Genomic DNA, 24706 nt, shown 5'->3' on the forward strand with positions numbered 1-24706 from the left:
TCCAGGTCCTGCCAGGTCCCGCTCTAGCTCGAACCCCAACAGCCGAGCTGTTTCGTCCCTGCTCAGGGACGGAGCAGTGGGTTTGTCTTTCTTCTCCAGAACCCGGTGATCGTGGGGAAATACAGGCAGATGGCCCATCCCACCTCAGCAGGGGAGAGGGCGCAACCACCCAGAGCAGCACGTGGCACAATGCCCGCCAGGCTGCCAGAGTGCTGGTGGGAGGGCGGATTGGCTAAACACAGGTGGGCTTCAAGAAACCATCCACACTGCGCAATGCCAGCTGCTGAGCTGGTTACGTGATAGCGCCAGGCCAGGCCTCTGCCAGCACGGCATCTTCTGGGCCACATGGGTTACTGACTGGGACTGCACCATGCTGCCCCCACCCCAAGCACTGGCTCCACAGCTTGCATTGGCTAGGAACCATGGCCAATGGAAGCTGCAGGGGCGGCACCTGCGGGCAGGGGTAGCGTGCAGAGGCCCCTGGCTGCCCCTCTGCCTCAGAGCTGGAGAAACATGTTGCCGTTTCCCAGGAGCTGCCTGAGGTCAGCACTGCCTGGAGACTGCAAACTCCCTCCTGAAGCCCGCACCCCACTCTCCCTGCATCCCAACCCCCTACCCCAGCCCAGAGCCCCCAGCCCACATCCTGAACCCCTCATTTCTGGCCCCACCCCAAGCCTCAGCCTGGAGCTCCCTCCCATACTCCTAACCCTTCAGCCCCACTGCCTAGCCCAGAGCCCCCTCCTGCACGCGAAACCCCTCATCCCCACCCCCACCTCAGAGTCCGCACCCCCTCCCACACCCCAACCCCCTGCCCCAGCCAGGTGAAAATGAGCAAATGAGCAAGGTTGGGGGAGAGCGAGGAATGGATGGAGAGAAGATGGATGGGGACCAGGCCTCGGGGAAAGGGGAGGGCAGGGCCTCAGGGAAGGGGTGTTTGGTTTTCTGCAATTAGAGAGTTGGCAACCCTCGCCCAGTCACTGGTGTTTGACTTAAGCATCTTCCAGCAAGAGAGTGGGGCTGGCTCCACTCAGTAAGAGCTGGAGATCCAGGCTCCCTGGACAAGCAAACAACTCACCCGACCCCTCACCACACAACCACGCCAGCTGCCATCAGGTCATTCCAGGTTTTATTCACCCCCTTGCACATACAGCGTGACAAGGGGCTCTGCGTGGCCTGGGGCACATGCTGCAGGCAGGCCAGGCTCAGCGGAGTCGCTAGCGTTACGTACAGAGGACTTGGAAAAGGCCACAAAGCTTGGCACACCAGGATCGCATCGTCTGACTTGACCCTGCAGCACCTCCCTTTGGTGCTTAGGGGGACTGCAGGTGAGCTGGGCAGGGAACGTCCTCATTCAGTGGCTCCCCTTGGGAATGAGCATGCACATGGAGGAAATTCAACCAATGGTGGAAGCTTTTGTATAGCCTTGAAATTATCCCCTCCCTGCCCTGCTTCGGTCTGGCCTGGAACAGCTGCACGTCATTGGTGGCTGCAGCTTGCAGCTGCAATTGGCTTGACAGGCAGCGGAGTAAGTGGCCCTGGCTCCCACCAGCCCAGCCCTGCGTTGACCTATCGCCCTGTCCCATGCACAAACTTAACTTGCTGTAAGTGTCAAGACCCGTGTGGTACAAGGGTGGTAGCTTTGTAAGGCTATTAGACTGAAACATGGTTAGTGACCACGAATAATTGCGGGCTCTAGGCTTTGCCTGTCTCCATGGAAAAGGCTACATTTTTTGTCATGCAAAAGCCGGGATTTTAGCTAATGTGCTTCCAGCCTGAGAACATAACCCCAGGTCGCGAGTTCTGGTTTCTGCAAGACCCGCTTTTGCAATCAGGGGGTCTTGGAGTCTGGCAGTTTGGTAACCTGGTGGTACCGAGATAGTTTGACTGTACAGCTGTATAGGGATTGTTAAGAAATGATCCGTGCAAATTATTAATGTTAACGACCGGCAGTTTGGTTGTGGACACCGGGAATGCCACGCATGGATAATGGACAGGGACAAACCTTAGCTGGCCACAGAGAGGGACTGAATATGGATATGTAGCCCAGCAGTTACAGAAAGGTGGGTCTAAAAAATCTACTTGAAGTCATGACATTTCAGAAAAAGAAAAGGAGGACTTGTGGCACCTTAGAGACTAACCAATTTATTTGAGCATAAGCTTTCGTGAGCTACAGCTCACTTCATCGGATGCATACTGTGGAAACTGCAGAAGACATTATATACACAGAGACCATGAAACAATACCTCCTCCCACCCCACTCTCCTGCTGGTAATAGCTTATCTAAAGTGATCACTCTCCTTACAATGTGACACTTTAGATAAGCTATTACCAGCAGGAGAGTGGGATGGGAGGGGGTATTGTTTCATGGTCTCTATGTATATAATGTCTTCTGCAGTTTCCACAGTATGCATCCGATGAAGTGAGCTGTAGCTCACGAAAGCTTGTGCTCAAATAAATTGGTTAGTCTCTAAGGTGCCACAAGTCCTCCTTTTCTTTTTGTGAATACAGACTAACACGGCTGTTACTCTGAAACATGACATTTCAGGTTCTTTGGGCTCCTGATTCAGGGCTTCTGAGGTGCTTCCATTTCCCATTCATCTCGTTATTGCATCCGAGTTGTTAGGTGTAAGTGTGCTACCTTAGGGCCTGAAAGCCTTGGGTCTTTATGGAGCTTTGTGCTCTTTAGTTATAACAAGGTGCGTGCTCCTTGGGGGGGTCTAATTTATTGTGTCCTCTGTTGTGAACTGAGTCAGAACCCTAGCCCAGTTTGGTAAGGACCTGTGCTCATCACTACATCCCTGGCGCGGGGTCAATCCACAAACATTCTACGTGTGAGAAATTGACAGCCCGGTTCTGACCTGGGGACAGGACGTGACAGTCACAGAGGCCTGGGTGTATCACTGGCTGCTGGCATCTATTGGCTGCCCCCAGCCTCTCCTGCCCTCCTCACAGCCCTTGCAGCCACGGCCCGGAGAAGGCCAGCCCAGCCCGCTGGAGCTGCTACCAAACTTCTCTGGACGATCTTGGCCCAGAAGGTAAGTGAGCTGGGGCTGGCAGACTAACTCCACCAAAAGCCTTGGGAGGAAGGGAAAAGTTGGCACAGTGTCTCTGTCTCTACTGGTACCTCCGTGCAGCCGTGAAAGGAGCCGTAAATTGCACCAGCAACTTGGGCTATGGGCCCACTAGGGCTCAGAGCCACTGTGTGCATCGGGGGGATGAACAACAGGGCAGAGCGGGGGGATGTCTCACTGCTCCTTCCTGGGGCATTTGCATTGAAGCATTTGCACCCTTCCAGCTGCTGCTCTGTGTCCCGGAGCGGCTCGCCTCTGAATGGGGTGACCTTGGCCTTACAGCCAGCCCCACTCACAGCGATTCGGAGGGTCCGCGGCATGGGTCAGAGTCAGCCGGACGCATGGGGCCCCTGCTGCTGATTTCCTTGGAGCGTGACCAGCTTTGGACCCATCACCACCCGTCTTGGAGGCAGCAAAGCGTTCGCAGGCTGGGGGCGAGCGAGCGGCCCACTGGGCCAACTCAGCCAGGAGCACACCGGCACCCAGCTCCAGGTTCCTCCTCCGGACTTGGGATACTCCACACAGGCCAGCTGCCTCATTAGTGACACCCAGGCCAGGCACATGTCTCCGAGTTCGTCGAGCCTCGTCCTGGCACTCTGGAGGTCAAAGGTCATCCGTGGGGCATTGATGGGCCACTGCTGCCTTGCTGGCCCCTCTGCACAGCTCCGTGGACCCTGCCAGTGGCAAGTCACCTGATCAAGTGTGGAGGGTCCCTGGTCCAGGCCAGCTCTGCCTTCCCATCTGTCAAGCCCCCGGGAGCTGCTCCCCGCCGGCGCGGCTAGCTCATGCTGCTGGATGAAAGGCTGCTTGCTGCACTGGGTGGAGAGGGAACGGCATGGTTAGAATTCAACCAATGGTCTTGGCTCTGGGCCCGATCCTGCAAGCGAGGGGTGGGGAGGCCCCTTGCGTTGCAGGATTGGATCCACACAGTAGCACTGTAACTATAGGGGGTGGCTAGATTGGGGGTAAGGGGGCAATAAAATAAAAAGGGTAAAATGCGGTGCTGGTGCCTCATTCCAGCTCTGGGGGGGACACAGACCAGGGAGGTCTCAAGGAGCTAACCGGGGCTGTGTCTGGGTGGGGGTGGCATTTCCCCCCTGCAGAACTGCACTCTTCCTCCAGCTGATGTAAACCCACGAGTGCTGCAGTGATACACCCAAGTGCCCGCTCCTCTCTGGCCTCCAGCTCCCCTGTGGCAATGAGTTCCACAGCTCACACATGAAGAGCTCAGCTCTATGAAAGTGTCTCATACACCGCGGGGCCTTGCAGCTAAAACCCAGAGCCTGAGCCCCAGCACCTCCCGCAGAGCTGAAGCCAGGAGCTGCGGGGTTGAAGCTCTGATCCCCGGTGCCCCCTGAGGGGCTGAAGCCAGGTGCAGCAGGGCTGAATTCTGGAGCCCCGAGCCCCGGTGCTCCCCATGGGGCAGAAGCCCTGAGCCAATGGGCAGAGTTGAGGGGACACGGGGGTGTTGCCCCCCCCAAAAAACTACAGTGCAATGCGAAGCGTTCTGGAAACTCCCACCCCATGTGTCTCAATCGGCCCCCCCAGGGTCGGACCCCGCTTCTCCGTGTTTCTCACGCACCATCCTGTTCATTCGGGGGCAGCAACACTACCCTAATAATCAGACCAAAATGGGAATGAAAAGAGAGGAGCAACCCCTGCGGGGGGGCCCTGGGAGTGGGGGGGGGCAGTTCCCCACCCTGGCACACAGCCCCCTTTAGCATTCAGACGGCGACATTGCCAAACCCACTCTGCCCACAGTGACCCAGCAGGCGAATGCTGCTGATGGGGCCCACCAGGAGGGTGTGGGGATGGGCCAGGGAACATTTGGGCTGTCAGGAGTGAGCCAGGGAAAGGTGAGCACCATGGGTGTGTATTGCACAAACACAAACACACACCACAGCAAGCAACAACAATCGAGAAACAGCAGCAGGAGCTGTTCCCAGAGTCTGTCTTACGGGGTGCTGGATCCTAGCCCAGACTGCCCCCAGAGCCCATCCCAGGTGAGCAGAGAGATCCAGTCCGGGTTAGTCACCTGGCCTGCCCTAACTGCAGATCCCACTGGCTAAGCCCTCCACCCCCGCGCCGTTACAGGTGCAGGGAAATCCAGGATCGGAGTTTGTGTTCCCCGAAGAGGATTCTGGAGTTGAGGGGAAGTGATGGAAATGAGCCAGCTGGCAGAACCAAATCTGCCTCCTAGTGGCAGAGTGGGCCAGACACACATCAGGAGGTGGTGTAACCCATGAATTGAAGTTCACTGGTAGGTATCTGGCCCACAGACCTTGAGGTACCAGCAGGCCTAGTGCACAGCCCCAGCAGATACCCGCTTTGCAGGATCTGGCACTGAGGCCAACTGTTCCTGACTGCCGAGTCCTGAAGCGACCAATCAGCTCCACCCGCTTTGTGACAGGAAGTGGCGAGCTCTATCCCAGGGATCAGCTGGTGCCCGGAGGGCTAGTGCAGGAGCCCACTGCACTCAGAGATCTGGGGTCCCAAAGGTGATACGAGCTTGGCAGCTTCTGCTTGACCCTGGCAGACGTTTGTCCGTATCACAAAACCCCTGCAAGAGTGCGGAGCAGACCCTGGTGCTCACGAGGCCTGGGCTGGAAGAGCTGGGGAGCTGATGCAGATGAGGGTTGTGGGGTAACAGCGGAGCTGGGGGGAACCGGACTGGACAGATGGGCACTGAAGTGCACCGGCAGAGCTGTGCGTGTGGAATCTCACACTTGTCCATGCTGCGCCCGGCAGGAGCCAGAGCTCCGAGTTCCTCACTTCGCTAAGTTAGCGCAGAAGAAAACTCAGCCTCTCCTGATGCGCCATCGCAGAGAGCCGGTGGCAAAGAGCTGGCAGAGGGCAGTGAGGTAGCGAGAAGCAGAGCGATTCCACGCGCGGGCCCAGACCTCAACTGTCCCCGCTCCCTCCCACTCCGCGGGTCTCCTGTTAGTCACTCGCTAGCCCGCGTCTGTTTCACAGAGGGACAAGGACAGACACGCGCCCGCCGGCTCCTCGCACACTGACCTGGCGAAGCTGACTCGCGACTCACTGTCAGCAGCACCTCCTGGTTATCGGCCAGCGCCTGCTTGGCTAAGTAGCGCTCTCGCTTGATCGTCAGCTCCAGCGACCCCGGGACATCGGGCACCAGCCAGTCGATGAGGCGCAGGAAGAAAAAGACAATGTGCTGGTGGGGCGGGGGGAGGAGAGGGGAGGCGAGGACAAACGGACAGAAAATGAGAAGCAGGGACAGATGGACAAAGAGAGAGGCAGGGAGGATAAAGCCACATGGAAAACAAGAAGAAAGGACAAGGTTCAGAGAGGCTCTATTCGCAATCGCCCTCTACTGTTAGTCCTGGCCAGAGGGGAAGGCTGGCCCAGTGGTTAGGGCCTGAACTTGGCACTTAGCCTTGTGGGGCATCAGGGAGTCATGAGGACAGACACATTGACAACCGTGTGGGGCTCAGGTACTAGAGTCCAGGGGCCCTGACAGCTATGCAGATCACAGCCCTACAGCAAAGGAGGGCCATCCACCCAGCCCCACAGAGAGCAGCCGCTCGCCTCCAGCCCACAGGCTGCAAGCCACTGGCCTATTCACTGAGACTGTTTTATGGTAACACCCGTTGTTTCATGTTCTCTATGTATATAAATCTCCCCACTGTATTTTCCACTGAATGCATCCGATGAAGTGAGCTGTAGCTCACGAAAGCTTATGCTCAAATAAATTTGTTAGTCTCTAAGTGCCACAAGTCCTCCTGTTCTTTTTGTGAATACAGACTAACACGGCTGCTACTCTGAAACCTGTTTTAAGCAGCAGGCAGGGTGCTGAATGTGGTCTGGTCCCAGCCCTGCCTTTCAGGCCACACTGGGCACCGTCCAGCCCCTCCCTTTGATTCCCTAGCTCCTGGCCCAGCCCAGGTCAGAATCACCCCCAGTCGACGTCTGGGCACCTTCAACACCTCCAGGTTTACCCTCAAACCAAAACTCTGCATTCCCAGACCTGGGAGCTTCATATCAAACCGCCAGGGGCAGGGAGCGTCTGTCGGATCCTAATGCTACGATCACACACATAACAATAACGAGGCCTCTCGCCAGAGTCCGAGAGCCTCTGCTCCAGCTGGCCTTGGATACGCAGCACCGATTCGTCGTCCAAGTGTGTCATGGACAGTCATGAAAGTCCTTCAGATGGGGGCGCTGTACAGCCGGCCTCACTGGCATGTTCCCGGCGCCTCTGGAGTGAGCCAGGGAGGGTGGAAAGTCAGGTGAAAATGCCAAATAGTTGGAATGGGGCAGGAAAGACCTTTTCTGGTCCTTGGAAAGGATCCACAGCTCAGGTCTGGTTCAAGCTGGGGTCTCGGGGTGAGGTTTGTGTGCCCAGACTGGTTCCTCTGCCCTTCAGTGCAACCCCCACCCTCGCCCCCCGGAGGCTTCTGATCCACTTGGAAAGAAATAAGCCAAGGTGATGGGCATGGTCCAGGACCCTAAAGCGACCCAGCAGAGAAGAAGGGGCAGCCCTGCCTCTCCCCGCCTTGCTCTCAGCTGCCCGGCCTGGCCTGGGTCCAGCAGGGCTGGCAGGGGCTCTGAGCAGCACAGGGGGCCGGTGGGAGGACCGCCGAGCCCACGCCTGCACGGTGCTGGCCGAGGCTCACCTCGAAAGCGATGATGAAGCCCAGGCGGATGGCCAGCAGCTTCCAGTAGAAGAGGGTGTAGTTCCCATTGGCATCCCGGAAGGCTTTGTACCTGGACGGAGGGGCAGCAGCTTAGGGGGGGCTGGCTCAGTCCCCCGCTCGTGAGCCTCACCTTGGTGGGTGGGGCGAGGAAAGGTTACTTGACTGATAGCCCTGGCAGCTCCCACATTCCAACCCCCCCCAAACTAGAGCCCCCCAGGGAACAAGCTGGGAGGTCAGGTCCCACGGCCCAGTCAGCCCAGGGTCCCTGCTGACCTGCCAGTGAGTGGCCAGCCGGTGCCAAGGGCGGGCAGAGCCTTCCTGGCAGCTGCCCTTTGGCAACTGGATGGAGACCCACCAACCTCATCTATACAAGCCCCTGAACCACTGCCCCTGCTACCAGCCCCAGTTTCATTGCACCCAGTGACCCGGTGGTGAACGGCTCCAGGCCCAGCCCCAGGGAAGCCTCTGAAAATGGCCTTGGTTCTGCTCAGCTGGGGAGAGAAGGGTCTTAACTGCAGCTCCCCATCACCCTCCCCCCTCACCCACTCCCCAACCCCCTGTGCTGTCCCTCCCCTTTCCCCATTGCCCCTCCCACCACCTCCCCGTGCCGGGCACCTGCACAGGGTGTGGTTGCCGGTGGCCACGTAGCACGGGGGGGAGTAGGCCAAGGTGAAGTTGACGTAGCCCTGCAACTGGCTCTCGTGCTCGTACTGGTAGAGGAGCCGGGGCAGGAAGTCCGAGGTGAAGGCGATGAGGAAGGCCTGAGTGCGCGAAGGACGGGGGTCAATGGCGAGTCATCCGGGACGTCCCCCGGTTCCCCCTCCGCAGGAGTGAGAACAGCTGAGCCAGGGTTCCCCACCGTGGGGCACATGGGGCTGCCACAGGGCGGGTTGAAGGCTTGGGCCACAGGCTGCCCTGCTGGGAGCAGTGAAGGAGAGGAACGGGGCTGGCAGGGGGAGGAGAGCAGCCAAGTCAGTGCAGGGTTTCAGGGACCATATAGAGATGGCGACCTGGAAGGGACCTCGAGAGACCATCTAGCCCAGTCTCCTGACCTGAGGCAGGACTAAGTATCGTCTAGACCAGTCCTGGCAGGTTTTTGTCTAACCTGCTCTTTAAAACCGCCACTGACCGAGATTCCTGCGGTAACTCGTTCCAGTGCGTAACTGCCCTGACACTGCGGGAGTTTTTCCTCACGTCTGATCTGAACCTCCCTTGCTACAATTTAAGCCCGTTGCCTCTTGTCCTGTCCTCAGAGGTTAACGAGAACAATTTATCACCCTCCTCATTGTAACAACCTTTTATGTGCTTGAAAACTGTTCTCATGTCCCCTCTCAGTCTTCTCTTCTCCAGACTAAACAAACCAAGTTTTTTCAATCTTCCCTCATTGGTCATGTTTTCTAGACCTTTAATCATTTATGTAGTTCTTCTCTGGACTTTCTCCAATCTGTCCACATCTTTCCTGAAATGTGGCACTCAGAATTGGACACAATACTCCAGTTGAGGCCATATAAACACGGAGTAGAGTGGAAGAATGAATTCTCGTGTCTCACTTACAGTATTCCGGCTTATACATCCCAGAATGACATTTGCTTTTTTTGCAACAGCGTTACACTGTTGACTCATATTTAGCTTGTGATCCACTCTGACCCCCAGATCCCTTTCCGCAGCACTCCCTCCTAGGCCGTCATTTCCCGTTGTGTGTGTGCAACTGATTGTTCCTTCCTAAGTGGAGTACTTTGCGTTTGTCCTCATTGAATTTCATCCTATTTTCTTCAGACCATTTGTCCAGATCATTTTGAATTTTAATCCTATCCTCCAAAGCACTCGCAACTCCTCCCAGCTTGGTATTGTCCACAAACTTTGTAAGTGCCCTCTCTGTGCCATTATCTAAATCATTGATGAAGATATTGAACAGAACGAGACCCAGAACCGATCCCTGAGGGATCCCACTCGTTAGGCCCTTCCGGCATGATTGTGAACCACTGACAACTACTCTCTGGGAACAGTTTTGCAACCAGTTATGCGCCCACTTTATAGTAGCTTCACGTAGGCAATATTACTCTAGTTTGTTTATGAGACGGTCACATGAGACAGTATCAAAAGCCGAACTAAAGTCGACCTACACCACATCTACCGCTTCCCCCCACCAACAAAGCTTGTTACCCTGTCAAAGAACATTGTCTCTCAAGTCACCTAAGACCAGCTGGAGGGTGTCAGGTGGCAGAGATCAGAGAAGGGGATTGGGAGCCGCAGGGAGTCATGTGGGAGCCTGGATGGGTGCCACAGGGCACACCTCCGACCCCAGGCCCCTAGAGAAGCACCAAGGGCAGGGAAAGCTGGGGCGCATGGTACCCTGCTCTGGTAGACTTCTGTCTTCAGATCCCATCCCCAAGGCAGACAAGGCACAATCCACCCTCACCTTCACCGGGGGCACCGCTCCTTTAGCAGCTGGGCTTTGTCCAGTGCTCTGGGGCCCCTGCAGAGTCCTTGTGCTGTGTCAGTAACACTCGCGGGTGATTAGTGTACGAAGGGCCCTGTGTGGGTGGCGCCCACCCCACACAGCTCCTGCCAGGGACAGGCCAGGGGCAGGCAGCCAGCAGAGGCAGCTGGGCAAGATGGAGGAAGGAGGGTGCCAGGGAAGCAGCAGGAGGCTGCTCCAAGCAGGGGGGCAGTGGGAATGTAGGCAGGGAGCCAGCAGGGCATGGAACAGGCAGGATGAGTCGGGAGAGGACAGGGCATTGGATTGTTCCAGGCGTGCTCAGTGCCTGGCCTGGGGATGCTGTGGCTGGGAACGGCCTCCGAGGAGCCGACTCTGCACTCACGTTGACGACGACGGAGATCTGAGCCAGGACCTCCAGGATGAGGAACCAGACCCCGATGTCCTGGGTGCGGTAGGCCACCGGGCGCCGGTACTCGCACACAAACTTCTGGGCGTCCAGACGGATCTCCACCCAGTTATTTAGCAGGGCAAAGAGCGGGGCCAGCGGGAAGGCAGCCACGAAGATCGTGATGAACCCGAACTGCAGCACTGCAAGCCCAAGGGAGCAAGGAGTGTGGTGGCTGCTCAGCCAGGGTCTGCTCCCCCATCGCCAGAAGGATCCCATGAAGCGCCTCCTGCTGGGAGAGGCTGGGACTGGAGTACCTGGGCGCACCTCTCCACAGCCAGCACTTCTGCCCCACTCCCTACAGCGCCCCCTGCTGCAAATGGCTGGGAGCTCCCCCAGCAAGCGCTCTCTATAGAATGAATAGCTTTTAGTTATAAATCAAACACCTTTCAGGCCTGGCCCTGGCTCTCCCTCCAGCCGCGGGGCTGGGTATACAGCTCCCCGCATTAAGGCTGAAGCTCCAGCGACCTGCGGTCTGGGATTTCCACGCAGGCCGAGCCAGAGTCGCTGGGCACCAGCGGCCAGCGCGTCTCCTAACCCGGCTGGCTGCACCCCTTGCTCACCCATTTCCAGGTATTCGTCAAAGAGCCCCTCGCACTCGATCAGCTCGTAGTCCTCTTCCCATCGCGGGGGCTCCTGGCTGATCTGCGTGCCCCGCACCCTGGCCAGCTTGCGCTTCTGCTGCCAGGCCTTCAGCTTGCTGTGGAGGGGGGAAGAGGGACAGGGGAGAATCCATGGGCTGGCTCTAGGCGTGTGTGTGTGGAGGGTGGAGGCTGCTTTTACACCAGCCAGAGGGGGTGAGGCATATGGCCACGTGCTGCGTCCTAATCTGTATCACACAGGTGTTGTCCAGGACTTCCCTGCAACCATCACAGGTGGAAACTGCCATCTGCTAGAGCCCCCCAGCCTGGCCAGAGGAGAAACCCGCACTGGATTTCTGAGCCATCCAGACTAGGCCTCCTTTTCCAGTCACTGAACGGACAGATGCATGCAGGCTCCTGACTGTCACCGAATGCTCTGGCCACTTACAAGCATGCTCCCCTGCCCCCCGGCTCCTGTCTGTGCTGCCCTGAAGGTTCCCAGCCCTATGGGATGGGGTGTAGACCAACACAACCCCAACAGCTCCCGGCCGCCTAACACCAAGCCAGCTGGTTTCCTTCTGCTGCCCCATCACCAGGCTCCGCCGGGCACTCACGGGATGACGAACTCCTGGATGTTGCCGATGATCTGCTTCCCCACCATGATGATGAACAGCTGCTGCGCCAATTCGATCAGGCACCCCCCGGGGCCGCACTGCAGGAGCCAGGAGAGACACACGGTCACTCAGGCCATGAGCAAAGGGCAAGCTCAGCTGGGCTGGGTTAGCTCAGCAGCTGGCTCGGCCTGCACGTCCCCAGTGCAGAACAACCCAGCCAGACGCAGCCCTGTGGGAGAGAGACCTGAGCCTCCAGAGGTCCAGCCCCCACATGCTCCCAGCACAGGCGAGAGCAGGTCCGCACTGGGATTGCACGGCGTCTCCAAGGGCAGCCCCAGCAGACTCACAACACAGGAGCCCCCACCCCCCGGGGTCCGTCTCGGCCTGGATCCCATCTCAGAGAGCGGCCACTGCCAAGTGCAGTGATCTGCCCCGGGCAGAATTGTCTGCCTGGCAGCATCAGAGAAGCCCAGCAGGGTCCCTAAGGCTGTTGCGGTGGGACATAAAAGGGTCTCCTAAGAGCTGGGCATGCTGAGGACGGGGTGGAGGGACCCCAAGGGAGCAGGAAGTCTGGTTGGTAAAGGATAAACCATCAAAGCTCTTTGGAGCGGGGACAGGCTCTTTGTTCTGGGTTTGTACAGCACCTAGCGCCCTGGGGTCCTGGCCATAGCTGGGGCTCCAAGAGGCTCCCTGTGGTGTCCCCCGCCCCCAAGACTCACCTCCTCGTTCCTCAGGCCGAGCAGCGTACCGTACTGCCCAGGGTACCCCACAAACCTGCAGGGACAGGAGAGGCCTGGTCGGTTGTTTCTCTGATCTGTGGCAGGGCAGGCATTGACTGGCACATTTCTCACCATGCCTAACCACTGGGGCAGACTGCTGAGGGGGGCGGGCTCTCCGTCTCCTCAGGGCTTCGGAGCCAGCCCGGCTGCCTTCCTGCCTTAGCCAAGCACAACTGCATGGGCCCAGCCCAGGGGGACCTCCTCTGGCCTGTGCCACGCAGGGCGGAGCAGGCGGCCCAACGGCCCTTTCTGGCTCCACATCGCCTTGCTCTCGCCCAGGCTGTCCCAGAGACAGAGCCCCCCCAGCACAGGCTGCCCCTCCCAGGAAAGAAGAGGCAGGGGAGGGACAGGGGCTGGGTGTGCTGGGGGCAGGGATGCGACCCTGCAAGGCAGTGAGATAGCTGCAGGCAAGGATTCTTCGGGGAGTCTGCTGGACATGAGCCAGACCCGGCGGTTCTCTCTGACCCTCAGGCTGGCCCCCACGGCCTGCACTGACCCCTGTCGCCACAGGGAGCCTCCCTCAGCCCTAGCCTGGATCCACCCGGCAAGGAATGGGCCCACTGGTGCTACAGCCCTGCAGGACCGAAGGGCTCGAGAAAGGGGTCATTCAGCAGCATGTCACTTCCAGCACAGACTCCCCCCGCCCCCCGTACACCAACAAGCGTCACGGAGGCTGTGGGTGCCCGTCCCTGTCTCCTCTCTGAAGCAGCAGCTGCAGCCCAGACGCAGCCCAACCCCTGCTCTGCAGGACAGTCCTGCCAGGGACTGGAGAAGGGACCTAACCCGCAGCCTCTGACATGCCACATGTGCTTCCCCGAGGGGTGGGGGGGGGAGTCATTCATGACTGGGGCTCTAAGGGCTCCCCCTGGTGGTAGATTTAATCCCTGCCATCCTCCTGCCAGCTGCCTAGATTTCGCATCAGTCCCTGTTTGGGGGGGCCAGGCTCAAGGTCGGGGGTTTGAATTCGGGGTAGGTCAGATTTCTGGTTTGTCAGTTCCCAGCTCCAAAACCAATGTCACCTGCACTCCAGCGATGGGAGACGGAAATCAGAACATGTGGGAGGTTTGGGATTTTTTACGCATAAATTCGGCATTAAGTCACCTGCTCCGAAGACTTTCATCTGCGGCTAGGAGAGCAGGGCAGCAGCGTCTCTGAGCCAGCCAGCCGGCTGGTTGTGCAAAGCCCCTCGGGGATCTGACCCTCTTTCAGATGGGGGGGAGGGGGCTTCCCATGAAATCTATGATGTGTTAATAATTATAGGGGATTCTGGCAACGCGGGCAAGGACCCACAGGAAGAGGGCAGAGCAGTTTCATGCAGGGCGAGAGGGGGTGATAAATTCAATGGCATATTCATAAACCTCGCCCGCATGTGGTTTTGGGGAGGAATCTCCAAGCCCACAGCTGAACAGTGCATCCATTGTGCAGGGGCATCGGCAGACACATGGCACGGGGATCCCGGGCATGACTGAAGCAGCCAGATGTTCCACAGATGAGTCACAGCTGCCGTTTTGGTCCTTCCAGAGTAACCACATCATTCCTCCCTGGCTGATCACTGCGCACCTTGGATCCAGCCCCTCCCTTCACAGGATGTGATTGAACTGGGGGTTGGCAGGTGGCTCCAAGGGAGGGGGTTCCCCTCCCTAGGAAGGAGTGTCAAGAGCCAGCCACCCCTCCCCAGAACTTATCTCCATGGCCAGGGTCAGAACGGTGTTTGGAAGACACAGAATTAGGGGTAGCGCAACATACCATACGGCCACCCAGCATGCTAACGTGTGCCATGCACAGCACACGCTGCCATATAGGTCAGGCATGCCGACATGCATGTGCCATGTACAGGAGCATGTGCCACCATGTAACACGCTTACGGCTCATGCGAGTGTGCCTCCACAGTTTCCGCGGTGCCACACACACTGGGCACGTTTACTGGCGTCATTCGTGTCACTGCAGTGGAACGCGGCGCAGCTCAGGGACAGAACATCTCTCAAGTGGCCGCAGCCTCCAGCTCTGCCCACGGAGCCCGGTTCCCCGCTTCACCGGTCCCCTCTCTCCCTGCCTCAGGGAGGCCCCGGACCAGCCTGCCTCACACGTGATCCCTGTCACCCGGGCCCCTTGCCCACAAAGCCGAGAGCAGCACACCGTCTCACACCTGCCTTTGAAGAAGGCCACGTAGAAGGGAGAGGAGTAGAAGTTGACGAACTGGAAGATGAAGACTTTGAAGATGAAGGCGTCCTCATGCAGGGTCTGGGTCCGGTGCATCTCTGCGGAGGGGACACAAGGGGGCAGTGTCAGGAAGTCACACATGGGCACTGCCCAGCGGCCACGGTAGCCAGTCAGCTCCCCGGGCCAGCGAGCATGAGACTACGGGAGGGAGCGTCACTTCCTCTGCCACTGAGGATGCCCCCTTCCCTGCACTCGACATCTGAGACAACCCCAGCTCACGCCAGCACCTCCTGCTGACAGACCAGGGCTCAGACCCTTACAGGATTCCTGCAACAGTTTCTAGTCACAGCTCTGCCATCAGGGCTGAGCCGGGCACAGGAGCAATACACGTCCACATGGAACCCACAGTACAGGAGTCAGGGTGTTTGTCCCGCTCTAGTGACTGGTCCATGTAAGAGGGTAAGAGTCTACTGCTACTGCCAGCTTATGGAGCTGCTCCTTTAGCTCAAGTGGGAAAGGCGCTTTTGGCGCTGAATGTCTCCGTTTCAATCCCCCTTGACGACCGATGGTGGGAGGGCTGTTACACAAGTCGGTGGCTGCGGGACTCGAACGCCTATTGCATGAGGTTCTCTCTCCAGCAGGGCCCCTAATGACGCGGGCTCTCAGCTGGCCTGGCTGTAAAGAGGATAGAGGCACTCACAGGACCTTCGGTCCCAAGCAACGCCCTGCACAGACCAGTGGAAAGGGCATCAGCCAATCAAAAATTCCATACGCCCACTGGTGACCTTGGTGCGGGGCTTATCCCGGTGGGAGTGACCAGCTGGGTCCCAAAGAGCCCGTCCCTTCCTCCCACACAGGGGACGGGCCGAGGTCTCTGTAGCTGAATTGGCCTGGCATGGAGGAACCATATTTATTTCAGCAGAGCTTGGATCTGCGATACAGCCTTTCCCCGAGCCCTGACGCTGCCCCCACCGCGTTCACACAGCACGGCTGGCACCCAGAAGGTGGCCAAGGCCAGGACGTGTCAGACCTTTGCAAAGGTGCAGGGTGCCCCCCAGAGCTCGCCTGAGGTGGCACCATCCAGCCCTTGAAGCCCCAGAAGCCAGAGTAGCCATGCTCCCCCGCACAGAGCTCCGGGGCTGGGCCTAGGCTGAGGTCTCTGCAGGACAGTGGGAGCAGCCCGGGGGGAGCCCCAGCCGGGCAGCGCTGCCAATGGCTTCTCCTACTCACCCCACTGGGTGAGCTTCTCCGCCAGGGAGGTGTAGACCTGGCTCATGAGGAGGATCAGCACCAGGTTCACCAGGGTGCTGCTGATGTTCGCTATGTTCCCAGCCTGTAAAACAGCGAGACAACCAACGCGCTTCCCTCCCGGGAGCCTCGCCAGCCCTGGGAGCTTCCCGCGTCGCGACTCACCCCTGGCTCCTAGCCAGCGCCAGCTCCCAAGCTCTTCACAAAGGAGGTCAGTGTCACGAGCCCCATTTTACAGATGGGGAAACTGAGGTGCAGAGCAGGGCAGTGGCCTGCCCCAAGGCAGAGCTGGGAATAGAGCCAGGTCTCCTGAGTCCCAGTGCAGAGCACTCGCCCCACAGCCCTGCCCCAGGTCCGGCTGAGCCCTGGCATAGACTTTCCGGGTGGGCTCCTCTCCAGCAGCTGCACAGTGCTGGCTGGGGCTCTGCTATTCGCGGCCTTAGGAGCTGCCGTCAGCCAACGTGCCCTCCACAGCTAGGTGGCCAGCAGCCGACTGACAGCGCTGGGTCCAAGCAGGGTCCGTCAGCGCTCCCTGGGAGCTCACAGCACCCCAAGCACAGCCGGACCACAGGGCTGTCCGGGAGGGGGTGGCTCCGAGTCCCCGCAAGGCACAGGACTCACCTGGGTCATGAGAATGGCATTGCCCGTGTGATACATCATCACGCTGACGATGCCCCGGTACATGATCACGGAGACCAGGAAGATAATCACCACGCACAGCTGGGAGGGGGCAAGGGGAAGCCCAGGCGTAAGCAGCAGGAGGTGGGCGGCCCGGTGCTGGACTCGGGGAGTGGATGGCACGTGGAGCAGTGAGCACCCCCTGCTGGACTGCTCCACTTTGCCAGCGAGGCGCAGGCTCTGAGCCTTCTGACCTGCCAACACCCGGCCCGGGCCTGCCCTGGGCTTGATTCTCTTGTGGGGGTGGGTAAAGTGAGGGGTCTCTGGGGCCCAGGGCTGGTGTCGAACACTCTGGGGGGGAGTGTTAGCACCCCCATGCAGGTCTCGGAGCAGCTTTGGGGGACACTCTGTCACTCTGCCAGGCCACTTCGACACGTTCCTGGTGGAAGGAGCCCACCCCAGGCAGCCGAAGGAGGACAGATGTCCCGTGGAGACGGGCAGTCCATCCTTCCCACCCACGCCAGGGGCTCCTTTAACGGGGGGCTTCAGGAGAGTGACCCCTGCTGGGGGAAGCTGGAAGTGACACCCGATCCAGGCGCTGTCTGCTCTAATCATCTCCATTCTCTTTGCCATGCCCGTTAACGATCAAAGCTGTCAGCACCCAGCCCAAGTCATGGGGCCTCTCTCGCAACCTGCCCATGCTTCCCAGCTCCGCCGGGGTCCCTGCACGCTGCGCTGGGGGGAATCTGGGGCAGGAGGATAGGGAGCCCTTTGGGCCTAAGCTTCCCCAGGTCAGCGGGGTTTAAATTCACTACGACCATGGCTGGCATGAGATGAGTTTTCTGGGTCTCAGTCCCGGGTGGAGAGGAAGGCTGGCTTGGGGACAGGGCCCGAGCTAGGAGGCAGCGGAGCGGTGTTTGGTGCCAGAAGCCTGTGCTCCTGCTAGCAGGAGAGGAGGGAAAAGGGCTGGAGACAGGAATCGCCGTCAGCACTCTCCTCGCCCTGCTCCGTGGCAGATGAGTTTGAGCCCCAGCCAGCCAGTTCAAAGAACAGGGCAGTGTCCCGCGCGGGCACGTCTCCACCTCACTGAGGCAGGGGATGTCAGCCCGGGCCCTGTCCTCCTCCTTACCATGATGACAATGGCCATGGAGCCCGTCAGGACACGGGAGAGGCGGTCCCGCCTGGGGAAGTATGGCTCCTTTACCCCCGTGATGGGGTTCTGCTCCATCCATGGGGCCATGGCAGCGAACTCAGGCCTGGGCCGCTCCTGCAGGAGGGGAAACGGAGCCAGAGGGGGATTTAGCCCCCATTCACCTGGCATGACTGGTGTGGTTCCCCCTCCCAGGGCATCCCCACTGGGGAGAGAACAGGCTCTGCTGGACTCTTCTGGACAGCTGGGCATCCGCAGGCGTGCCCAGACCCTGCAATCTCCTTGCTGAGTTAAATGGGAGTTCCCAGCGTTACAACAGCTGGTGTTTGTGCCCTATTGTGGGAGGGCAAGTGACTTCTTTTCGGGGGAAATGGGGCTGATGCAAACTCTGGGAAGGTTTCGTGCTTCAGAGGACACTGTTAAAACAAGGGGCCAGACACGCTGAAGTAGCTTCCCTAGGAAAACTCTAGGAGGAGTCTCCTACTCCACAGATCTCCTTTCGGCGCATCACCCCGCGGGGGCCTTTTGTCCACTTAGGCCCTATTCAGGGGCTCTCCAGAGAGGCTAAAGGGGTGACTCTCACACTCACGGGGGTGCTAGTTCTGAGCATAAGCGGTGCAGAAATTGGGAGCCGAGAAGAACCTCCTAGGGGGGTTGAAGAACTAACCACCAGCCACAGCCCTGGTTCGAGTGGGGCGATCTCTGCTCAGCTGTTTAGCACGTGTGCAGGTTCCTTTATTGTTTAATCGATTTTCCCTGTAATGCTTTTACCATACGAACCAATGTACTTGCTGAGGAAGAGCTCGGTGGTGCTGTATAACTTCAGGCAATGCACCATTTGCAGCCTCTGGAGAGAAAGCAAAGTGCCAACGCTGGCCACCTGCCAGCCTGCTTTGCTGGGCAATAGCACTGTGTAAGCAGGGGGCTGCACAGCCTGGAAATACCCCAGGCAGCAGCGAGAGAGACGCAGGTCTCCACCCAAGGGAGGGGACAGCTGGGGAGCAGAAGGGTGGGGGCTCCTGGTGGGCTATTGAGGGGGATACAGGAATGGTGCCACCTGCCAACTCAGTGCCACTGCTGGGGGAGTCGGTGCATCACTGTGCTCGGCCGTGGTCCCGTGTCTGGGACTGGTGCTAGTTAGTGGTTGGAGGCCTGAAGAGAGAGAGTCTCCTTAAACGTCACTGGTCTGTGCCTGAGCTTTGGGGCAGGAGGTCTCGTTCCCTGCAGGGGGAGGTGTGTATCCAGCCATAGCCCCCTCTGGCCTCAGGGAGGAGACAGAAGGATCCCCGATGCACACACTTGCACCCATCCTGGCCAGCAAGGTGGCCTGGCGGCAGACGGACAGAGCCAGCCGCGGTGGATGGATGGTCGTGGGAACCCACCTCCTCCTCTTGGAAGTCCATGCAGTCCCAGTGGTGAGCCAGCGTGGCGCTTTTCCTCTTCCAGTACTCCAGGAAGGTCACGGCCCAGAAGGACATGAAGACGCTGAAGAAAACCGTCCCGGGGTGATCAAACAGGTACCCGACCTGCAGGGGCACAGAACAGAGGGGCCACACGGCCTCTTCACCAGACGCAAAAGCCCTTTCCCCCTGCACATGCATTTACATCTTCACCCCCTCCATCTCACACCTCTAGCCTTGCTCCCTATAGCGCCTCCTGCTGATGTGGGGGTAGCTGGATGCTCTCCTTGAGCCGGTGCCCCTATACCTTTCCCACCTTGAGTGGGACAGGCTGGCGCTAGTTCCTGGGGCCGACACTACTGTGCCATTTCCTACAGCGCCTCCTGCTGGGAGATGTTGGGACTGGAGCAGCCAGGGGCTCCCCTGCAGTCAGCGCTCCAGTCCCCTCCCCACAGCTCCGAGCAGCGCCAGCGAAGGGAGCTCCAGCACATGGCTTTGTGGGCGTCTGTGCAGGGAAAACCCCAAAGGTAGGGATTTCTCACTGCATCGAGCTGGGCCCCCTTGGGCAGCAGGGTCTGGGCCCTATCTGCATTAACCCCCAAGCAGCCTTCCCGTACCTTAGCCATGGGGCAGATCTCCGAGATGTTCCAGGTCTCACACGTTTCGCAGAGCGGACACATGAGGAACTGGCCTCCGCTCTCACAGATCTCCTGCCTGGGGGGAGTGAGCACAGGGCTGGGTTAGCATCCATATCAAAGCACCTCGCTGTTTCGCCCCCACCCTCTTTCTTCTCACAGCAGTGACCCTATGGCTTTTGCTAGGCCTGGGAGCGGAGAGTGACGGGAGCTGCTGGAGTAGCCCCTATAGCCCCCTTCCCCCTCCCCCGCAACTGCCCTGCCCCACCAGCCCTGCGAGAAGGCAGCACGGGGCACACAACAGTAACGGTGGCTGGAGGCAGCCTGTGAATTCCTGGGTCTGAGGGCTGGATGGCAGGGGGGGCGGCTGGGGGAGGGGGGAAGGGTAGCATGGCAGCTGTCTTCCTCACACACACCACGTCCCATTCCCACCCCAGCCCCACAGACTCACGCTGGCGTGTTGGTTCCCATGGCAAACAGGCCTGCGAGGAAGATCATGGTGCCCACGGCCGCAGCAGGGAGCAGCCAGGCTGTGTAGAAGCCTGCAGAGGGGACGGGCACGTGAGACCAGCCCCTGGAGGAGGGCGACACCGGGCACAGGAGACCTCCTCCCTCCCCTTTCCATCAAGGGTGGGGCACCAAGACTCCTGGGTTCTACCCCTGGGGCTGATGCTCTGTGTGGCTTGGGGCAAGTCCCTCCCTCGTCTGTGCCTCGGTTTCCCCAGCTGTAAAATGCGGACAACAATCCCGCCCCACCTGGCAGGCTGGAGGCAGGACTAAGGCACTCACAGAGCTCCCCATGGCACCTCGCTCGCCCTCTTCCACCCCACGCCTGCCCACGCCCCTGTGGAGCAGGAGCACGGGGCACCAGGGCAGCATCCACATGGCACTGCTGGCACTTAGCGGCAGCACCAAGGGAAAGAACCAGGAGAACTGCCATGTGGTCCTGCCCCACGGCCCCTTCCGTATCAGTCAGGGTGCTGGGAGTCTGCCTCTGCTGGCCAGGACCCCGAGAGCCCTGGGCGGTGCCACCAGGCAGCACAGCCTGGGTGAGCCCGGCTGGGGGCAGAGAGAAGCCCCGGGGCTCTGTGTGTCCAGCAGGCTCCAGGAAGAATCCCCGTGATCCCCATCCCAGCCCCAAGCTGGCCCCTGGGATGCTCTAGGGGGCGGGGGCGGTGGGGTAGAGGCGGACAGAAGGGAGGAGGAGGTTGGCTCTCACCCAGCCAGGCGAAGTAGATGGCAATCTTCTCCCCGAAGTACTCGCGGATGTGATCCAGTGGCTGGTACCGGTACCAGCAACCCCACTGGGCCCAGAAGCGGTAGAGGACTTGGCGAGGGTTCAGGGCGTCATCGGGGACCTCACACTCAGGCGTCTCGAAGGGGCCCTGGGTCAAGGCAACAGAGAGGGAGGTGGGTCGGCCACCTGCACAGCAAGGATGGGGCAGGGTCTCTGCGGTGCCCAGGACCCCCGCCTAGTGCCAGCTGAATGGCTGCAGTGACCAGCCAGGACCTTTGGAGCCAGCAGCTGCCCCCCCGGACCCCCGATCCCAGCTCCAGAGGGACGGCTCCCTCCCAGGCCCCCCCATCCCAGCTCCAGAGGGACGGCTCCCTCCCAGGCCCCTCCATCCCAGCTCCAGAGGGACGGCTCCCTCCCAGGCCTCCCCATCCCAGCTCCAGAGGGACGGCTCCCTCCCAGGCCCCCCCATCCCAGATCCGGAGGGAAGGCAGCCCACCCGGCAGCCCCTACCTCGTGCAGTGGGAAGGCAGCAGCGTACACCCGCTCGTTCAGCAGCCGGTTGATCCCGATCTCGGCGTGTTTCCGCTTCCCGTAGACGGTGCGAGCCAGGATCTCATAGACCTGCCGACCCGAGGGGCGCGGCACCATCAGCAATGCCTGCCCTCGCCGGGGCTCACGCGGAGCAGGAACCCAGCAAGCCCCGGCTAGGCACAGCCTTGTGGAGCTCACACACCTGGGCCTTGGGACGCTAACGGGAGCCTTTGCATTGACCTTTCTGGCCCAGCCCCCAGGGCAGGAGCTGCCCGCAGCTCTGATGCCACCACACTCCCCTTGGCCTGTGCTAGATGCAGGGCAGAGGGAGCCTTCCTGACCCTTCCCCAGGCAATCAGCCATGCCCTGGAGCCTGAGATTGGATTCAAACACACGTCGCTGGTTCTAGCATTTCCCACCAGCTGTGGGGCCCACAGAAGCTAAAGCACAGAGCTGGGCCTGAAGCCATGAAGGGGGAATCTGGGTGGGGGTTTCCACACAGAGCCGGTGGGCTGGATCTGAGGGGGGGTTAAATCAGCCCATTAGAGAGCGAGGGGATTTCGATCTGGCCTCCCGCCACATGACGGGTCCGCGGAGCTGTCTCTAGTGCGATGGGCAAGAGGGTTAATTCTGGACCCAAGCCTGAACCTTCAGCAGAGCCGCCCCTAGCAGAGCAGCCGCAGAGCTCAGGCTGCCTGGCATGGCTGGCGCAGAGGGCGGCAGGCCCCTGAGGTCCCCAGGCTCCCCCCACCCCACTTACGATGCGATGTCGCTGGGTGTTGCTGAAGTAGGAGTCCCGGGAGTCGCTGCCCAGGAACCTGGGGGGATAAACAACAAATAGCCTTGCTGCAGTGGGGCCAGGGGAAGAGAGAGCCAGGACGGTGCTGCCTGGCGGGCTTGGTCCCTGGGCCTGGGGTCCCCTAGGGTTGCCAGGTGTCGGGATTTCGACGAGAATGTCCAGTTGAAAAGGGAACCTGGCAGCGTCCGGTCAGCACAGCTGACTGGGCGCTAAAAGTCCAGTTACCTGCAGTAACTGGCCTCTGCCACTGGGGGGTGGGAAGAGCAGCAGCTGCTGCTGGAGCCTGGGGGCGCAGCTCTGCCTAGCAGCTGCTGCTCTTCCCACCCCCCAGCCCCATGGCGAGAACTGGGTGGCTCCTAGACCAGGCTCCAAAGAAGGTGCCAGCACCATCCAGGGTGGGGGGGTGTTACCTGCCTGCCCCCCACACCTCCCACTGTGCCCCGATTTCCCCAGCCCCTCACTCAGGGACCCCCCTCCCTTCTCCGCTGTGCCGCGATTTCCCCACCCCAGCCCCTTGCCCCGGGGGCTGACCCCTGCCGTGCCACGCTGTGCCCCGAATGGACAGACTCGGCCTCAGCTCCTCCCAGCCCGGTTCTGCTGGCACCAGCTGAGTCCCAGGGGAGGGGGAGTGAGCAACGGGGGCGGGGGGGGAGAGCAAGCGACAGAGGGGGTAAGGGGAGCACATTACAGGTGGGGCCGGGGGGCCTCAAAGGAAGAGGTGGGGCAGAGGGCGGGGCCTCGGGGAAGGGGCAGAGCAGGGGTGTTCGGTTTTCAGGGATTAGAAAGTTAGCAACCCTACCGCTGCCTCCAGCCAAGCCTCAGGGGGACCCTGCGAGGTGTTGGCTTTGCTCCAGCGCCCTCGAGAGGGTCACGCGGGCAACACATGGTCTCCTCCGCCCAGGGATTTATTCTGGGCCCGTCACCAGGGTATCTGAGCGCCTTCCAGAGTGCGGGACGTGCCATGAGTAGCAGGAAGTAGCAGGAAGGGTGGCCCAGTGGTCAGGGAAGCAGCCTGGACTTGGGAGGCCTGGGTTTGAATCCCCGCTCTGCCACAGACTCCCTGTGTGACCCTGGGCATGTCACTCAGTGTCTCTGGGCTCTCGGCCCAGCAGGGCCCAACCCCGGCCAGACTCCCGGGAAGGGGGGAGGATAAACCCAGTCAAGACAGGGAACTGCTCAGATACTACGGTGATGGGCCGGGGGCCAAGAACCTGTGAGTCACCCAGCCCCCAAAGGGATGGGAGTGTCCATTCCTGACCCTCCCAGGTATCCTGACACGCAGCAAGGGAAAGGGCCCGATCCAGCCCCGCTGCCTTGGTGGGAGCAGGCTGGGCATGAGCCTGCAAGACGCAGCACCGAGCCAGCACGTGCTGCATGGCGGGAAGTGGCTGCTCTCAAGCACCCAGGCAGCCGCTGCCTCTGAAAGCCCTTCCAGTCACCTGCCTTCACCGTCTGCTGGCCTCTCTGGGAACATCCCACTGGCAGGGTGTGACGAAGTGGGACTGTTCTTAATGTTTCCTCTGAATAGTCTGGGGGTGCCTCAGTTTCCCCTAGGCAGTTCTTAAGTATTTAGGTGGTGGGGTAATGGTGTATGATCATTGCAGAGCCCTAGAGGACAGGTGTGTGCAGGGGTCTGGACACAGGGAATGGCCGACACCCTGTTTCCTGGCAACTGATGGCCTGGGCCCTTCCCCCCTGCAAGGTGAGAGCTAAAGGGTTGGAGAACAAAGGAATCAGGTGACCTCCTGGCCCAGGAAAGGGACAAAGCCCAAAGGAGGAGGGGCTGGAGGGAGTTTCAGTTTGGGGCTGGCTGGGACATGTAGTGAAGGGCAGACGTGGTTGTCTGGCTCACTGCCCCGGAAAATGGACCCAGTTGAGGGGTCCCATTCTCTGCACCTGCAAGCTCTGTGTTAGACCATGTTTCTGTCGTCTAATAAACCTCTGTTTTACTGGCTGGTTGAGAGTCACGTCTGACTGCGACGTTGGGGTGCAGGACCCTGGCTTCCCCAGGAGCCCCATCTGAGTGGACTCGCTGTGGGAAGCGCACGGAGGGGCAGAGGATGCTGAATGCTCCGAGGTCAGACCCAGGAAGGTGGAAGCTGTGTGAGCTGTGTGTCCTGCAGACAGGCTGCTCACAGGAAGGCGACTGCCCCAGAGTCCTGCCTGGCTTCATGGGGAGCAGTTCCAGAGCATCGCCTGGGGACTCCGTGACATAGGGCCAGGCCCTCAGCAGGGGGCTTCCCTGCACAAACAGCCCAGGAGGTGAGGGCTGGGAGTTACTTTCCTGGCAATGCTTCCACTCGCCCCCCTGCCTTGAAATTCAGACTAGGATCTGCC

The 24706-nt window shown here is 59.9% G+C and overlaps 1 protein-coding gene across 6 annotated transcripts in view; it reads right to left on the reverse strand.

The window, feature by feature from the left end:
* Positions 1 to 2451: 2451 nt before the first annotated feature.
* Positions 2452 to 24706, reverse strand: part of LOC144276890 (anoctamin-7-like) — a 32501-nt gene continuing 10246 nt past the window's right edge. For 2 of the 6 annotated variants that reach the window (XM_077837302.1, XM_077837299.1), the window contains 18 exons: positions 22331 to 22388; positions 21550 to 21660; positions 21022 to 21187; positions 20254 to 20344; positions 19785 to 19881; positions 19150 to 19293; positions 17747 to 17884; positions 16621 to 16719; positions 15982 to 16084; positions 14738 to 14849; positions 12532 to 12586; positions 11813 to 11910; positions 11181 to 11317; positions 10555 to 10760; positions 8348 to 8493; positions 7712 to 7802; positions 6115 to 6249; positions 2452 to 3886 (listed from right to left, as the gene is read on the reverse strand). In XM_077837302.1, coding sequence (XP_077693428.1) covers positions 3401 to 3886; positions 6115 to 6249; positions 7712 to 7802; positions 8348 to 8493; positions 10555 to 10760; positions 11181 to 11317; positions 11813 to 11910; positions 12532 to 12586; positions 14738 to 14849; positions 15982 to 16084; positions 16621 to 16719; positions 17747 to 17884; positions 19150 to 19293; positions 19785 to 19881; positions 20254 to 20344; positions 21022 to 21187; positions 21550 to 21660; positions 22331 to 22388 — 2473 coding nt within the window. In that variant the 3' untranslated portion in view covers positions 2452 to 3400. Of the gene's footprint in view, positions 3887 to 6089; positions 6250 to 7711; positions 7803 to 8347; positions 8494 to 10554; positions 10761 to 11180; positions 11318 to 11812; positions 11911 to 12531; positions 12606 to 14737; positions 14850 to 15981; positions 16085 to 16620; positions 16720 to 17746; positions 17885 to 19149; positions 19294 to 19784; positions 19882 to 20253; positions 20345 to 21021; positions 21188 to 21549; positions 21661 to 22330; positions 22389 to 24706 lie in introns of all 6 variants that reach the window. The other 4 variants (XM_077837304.1, XM_077837303.1, XM_077837300.1 and 1 more) reach the window with 4 other exon arrangements.

Source organism: Eretmochelys imbricata, chromosome 18, assembly GCF_965152235.1.
Source record: "Eretmochelys imbricata isolate rEreImb1 chromosome 18, rEreImb1.hap1, whole genome shotgun sequence".
Taxonomy (NCBI): Eukaryota; Metazoa; Chordata; order Testudines; family Cheloniidae; genus Eretmochelys; species Eretmochelys imbricata.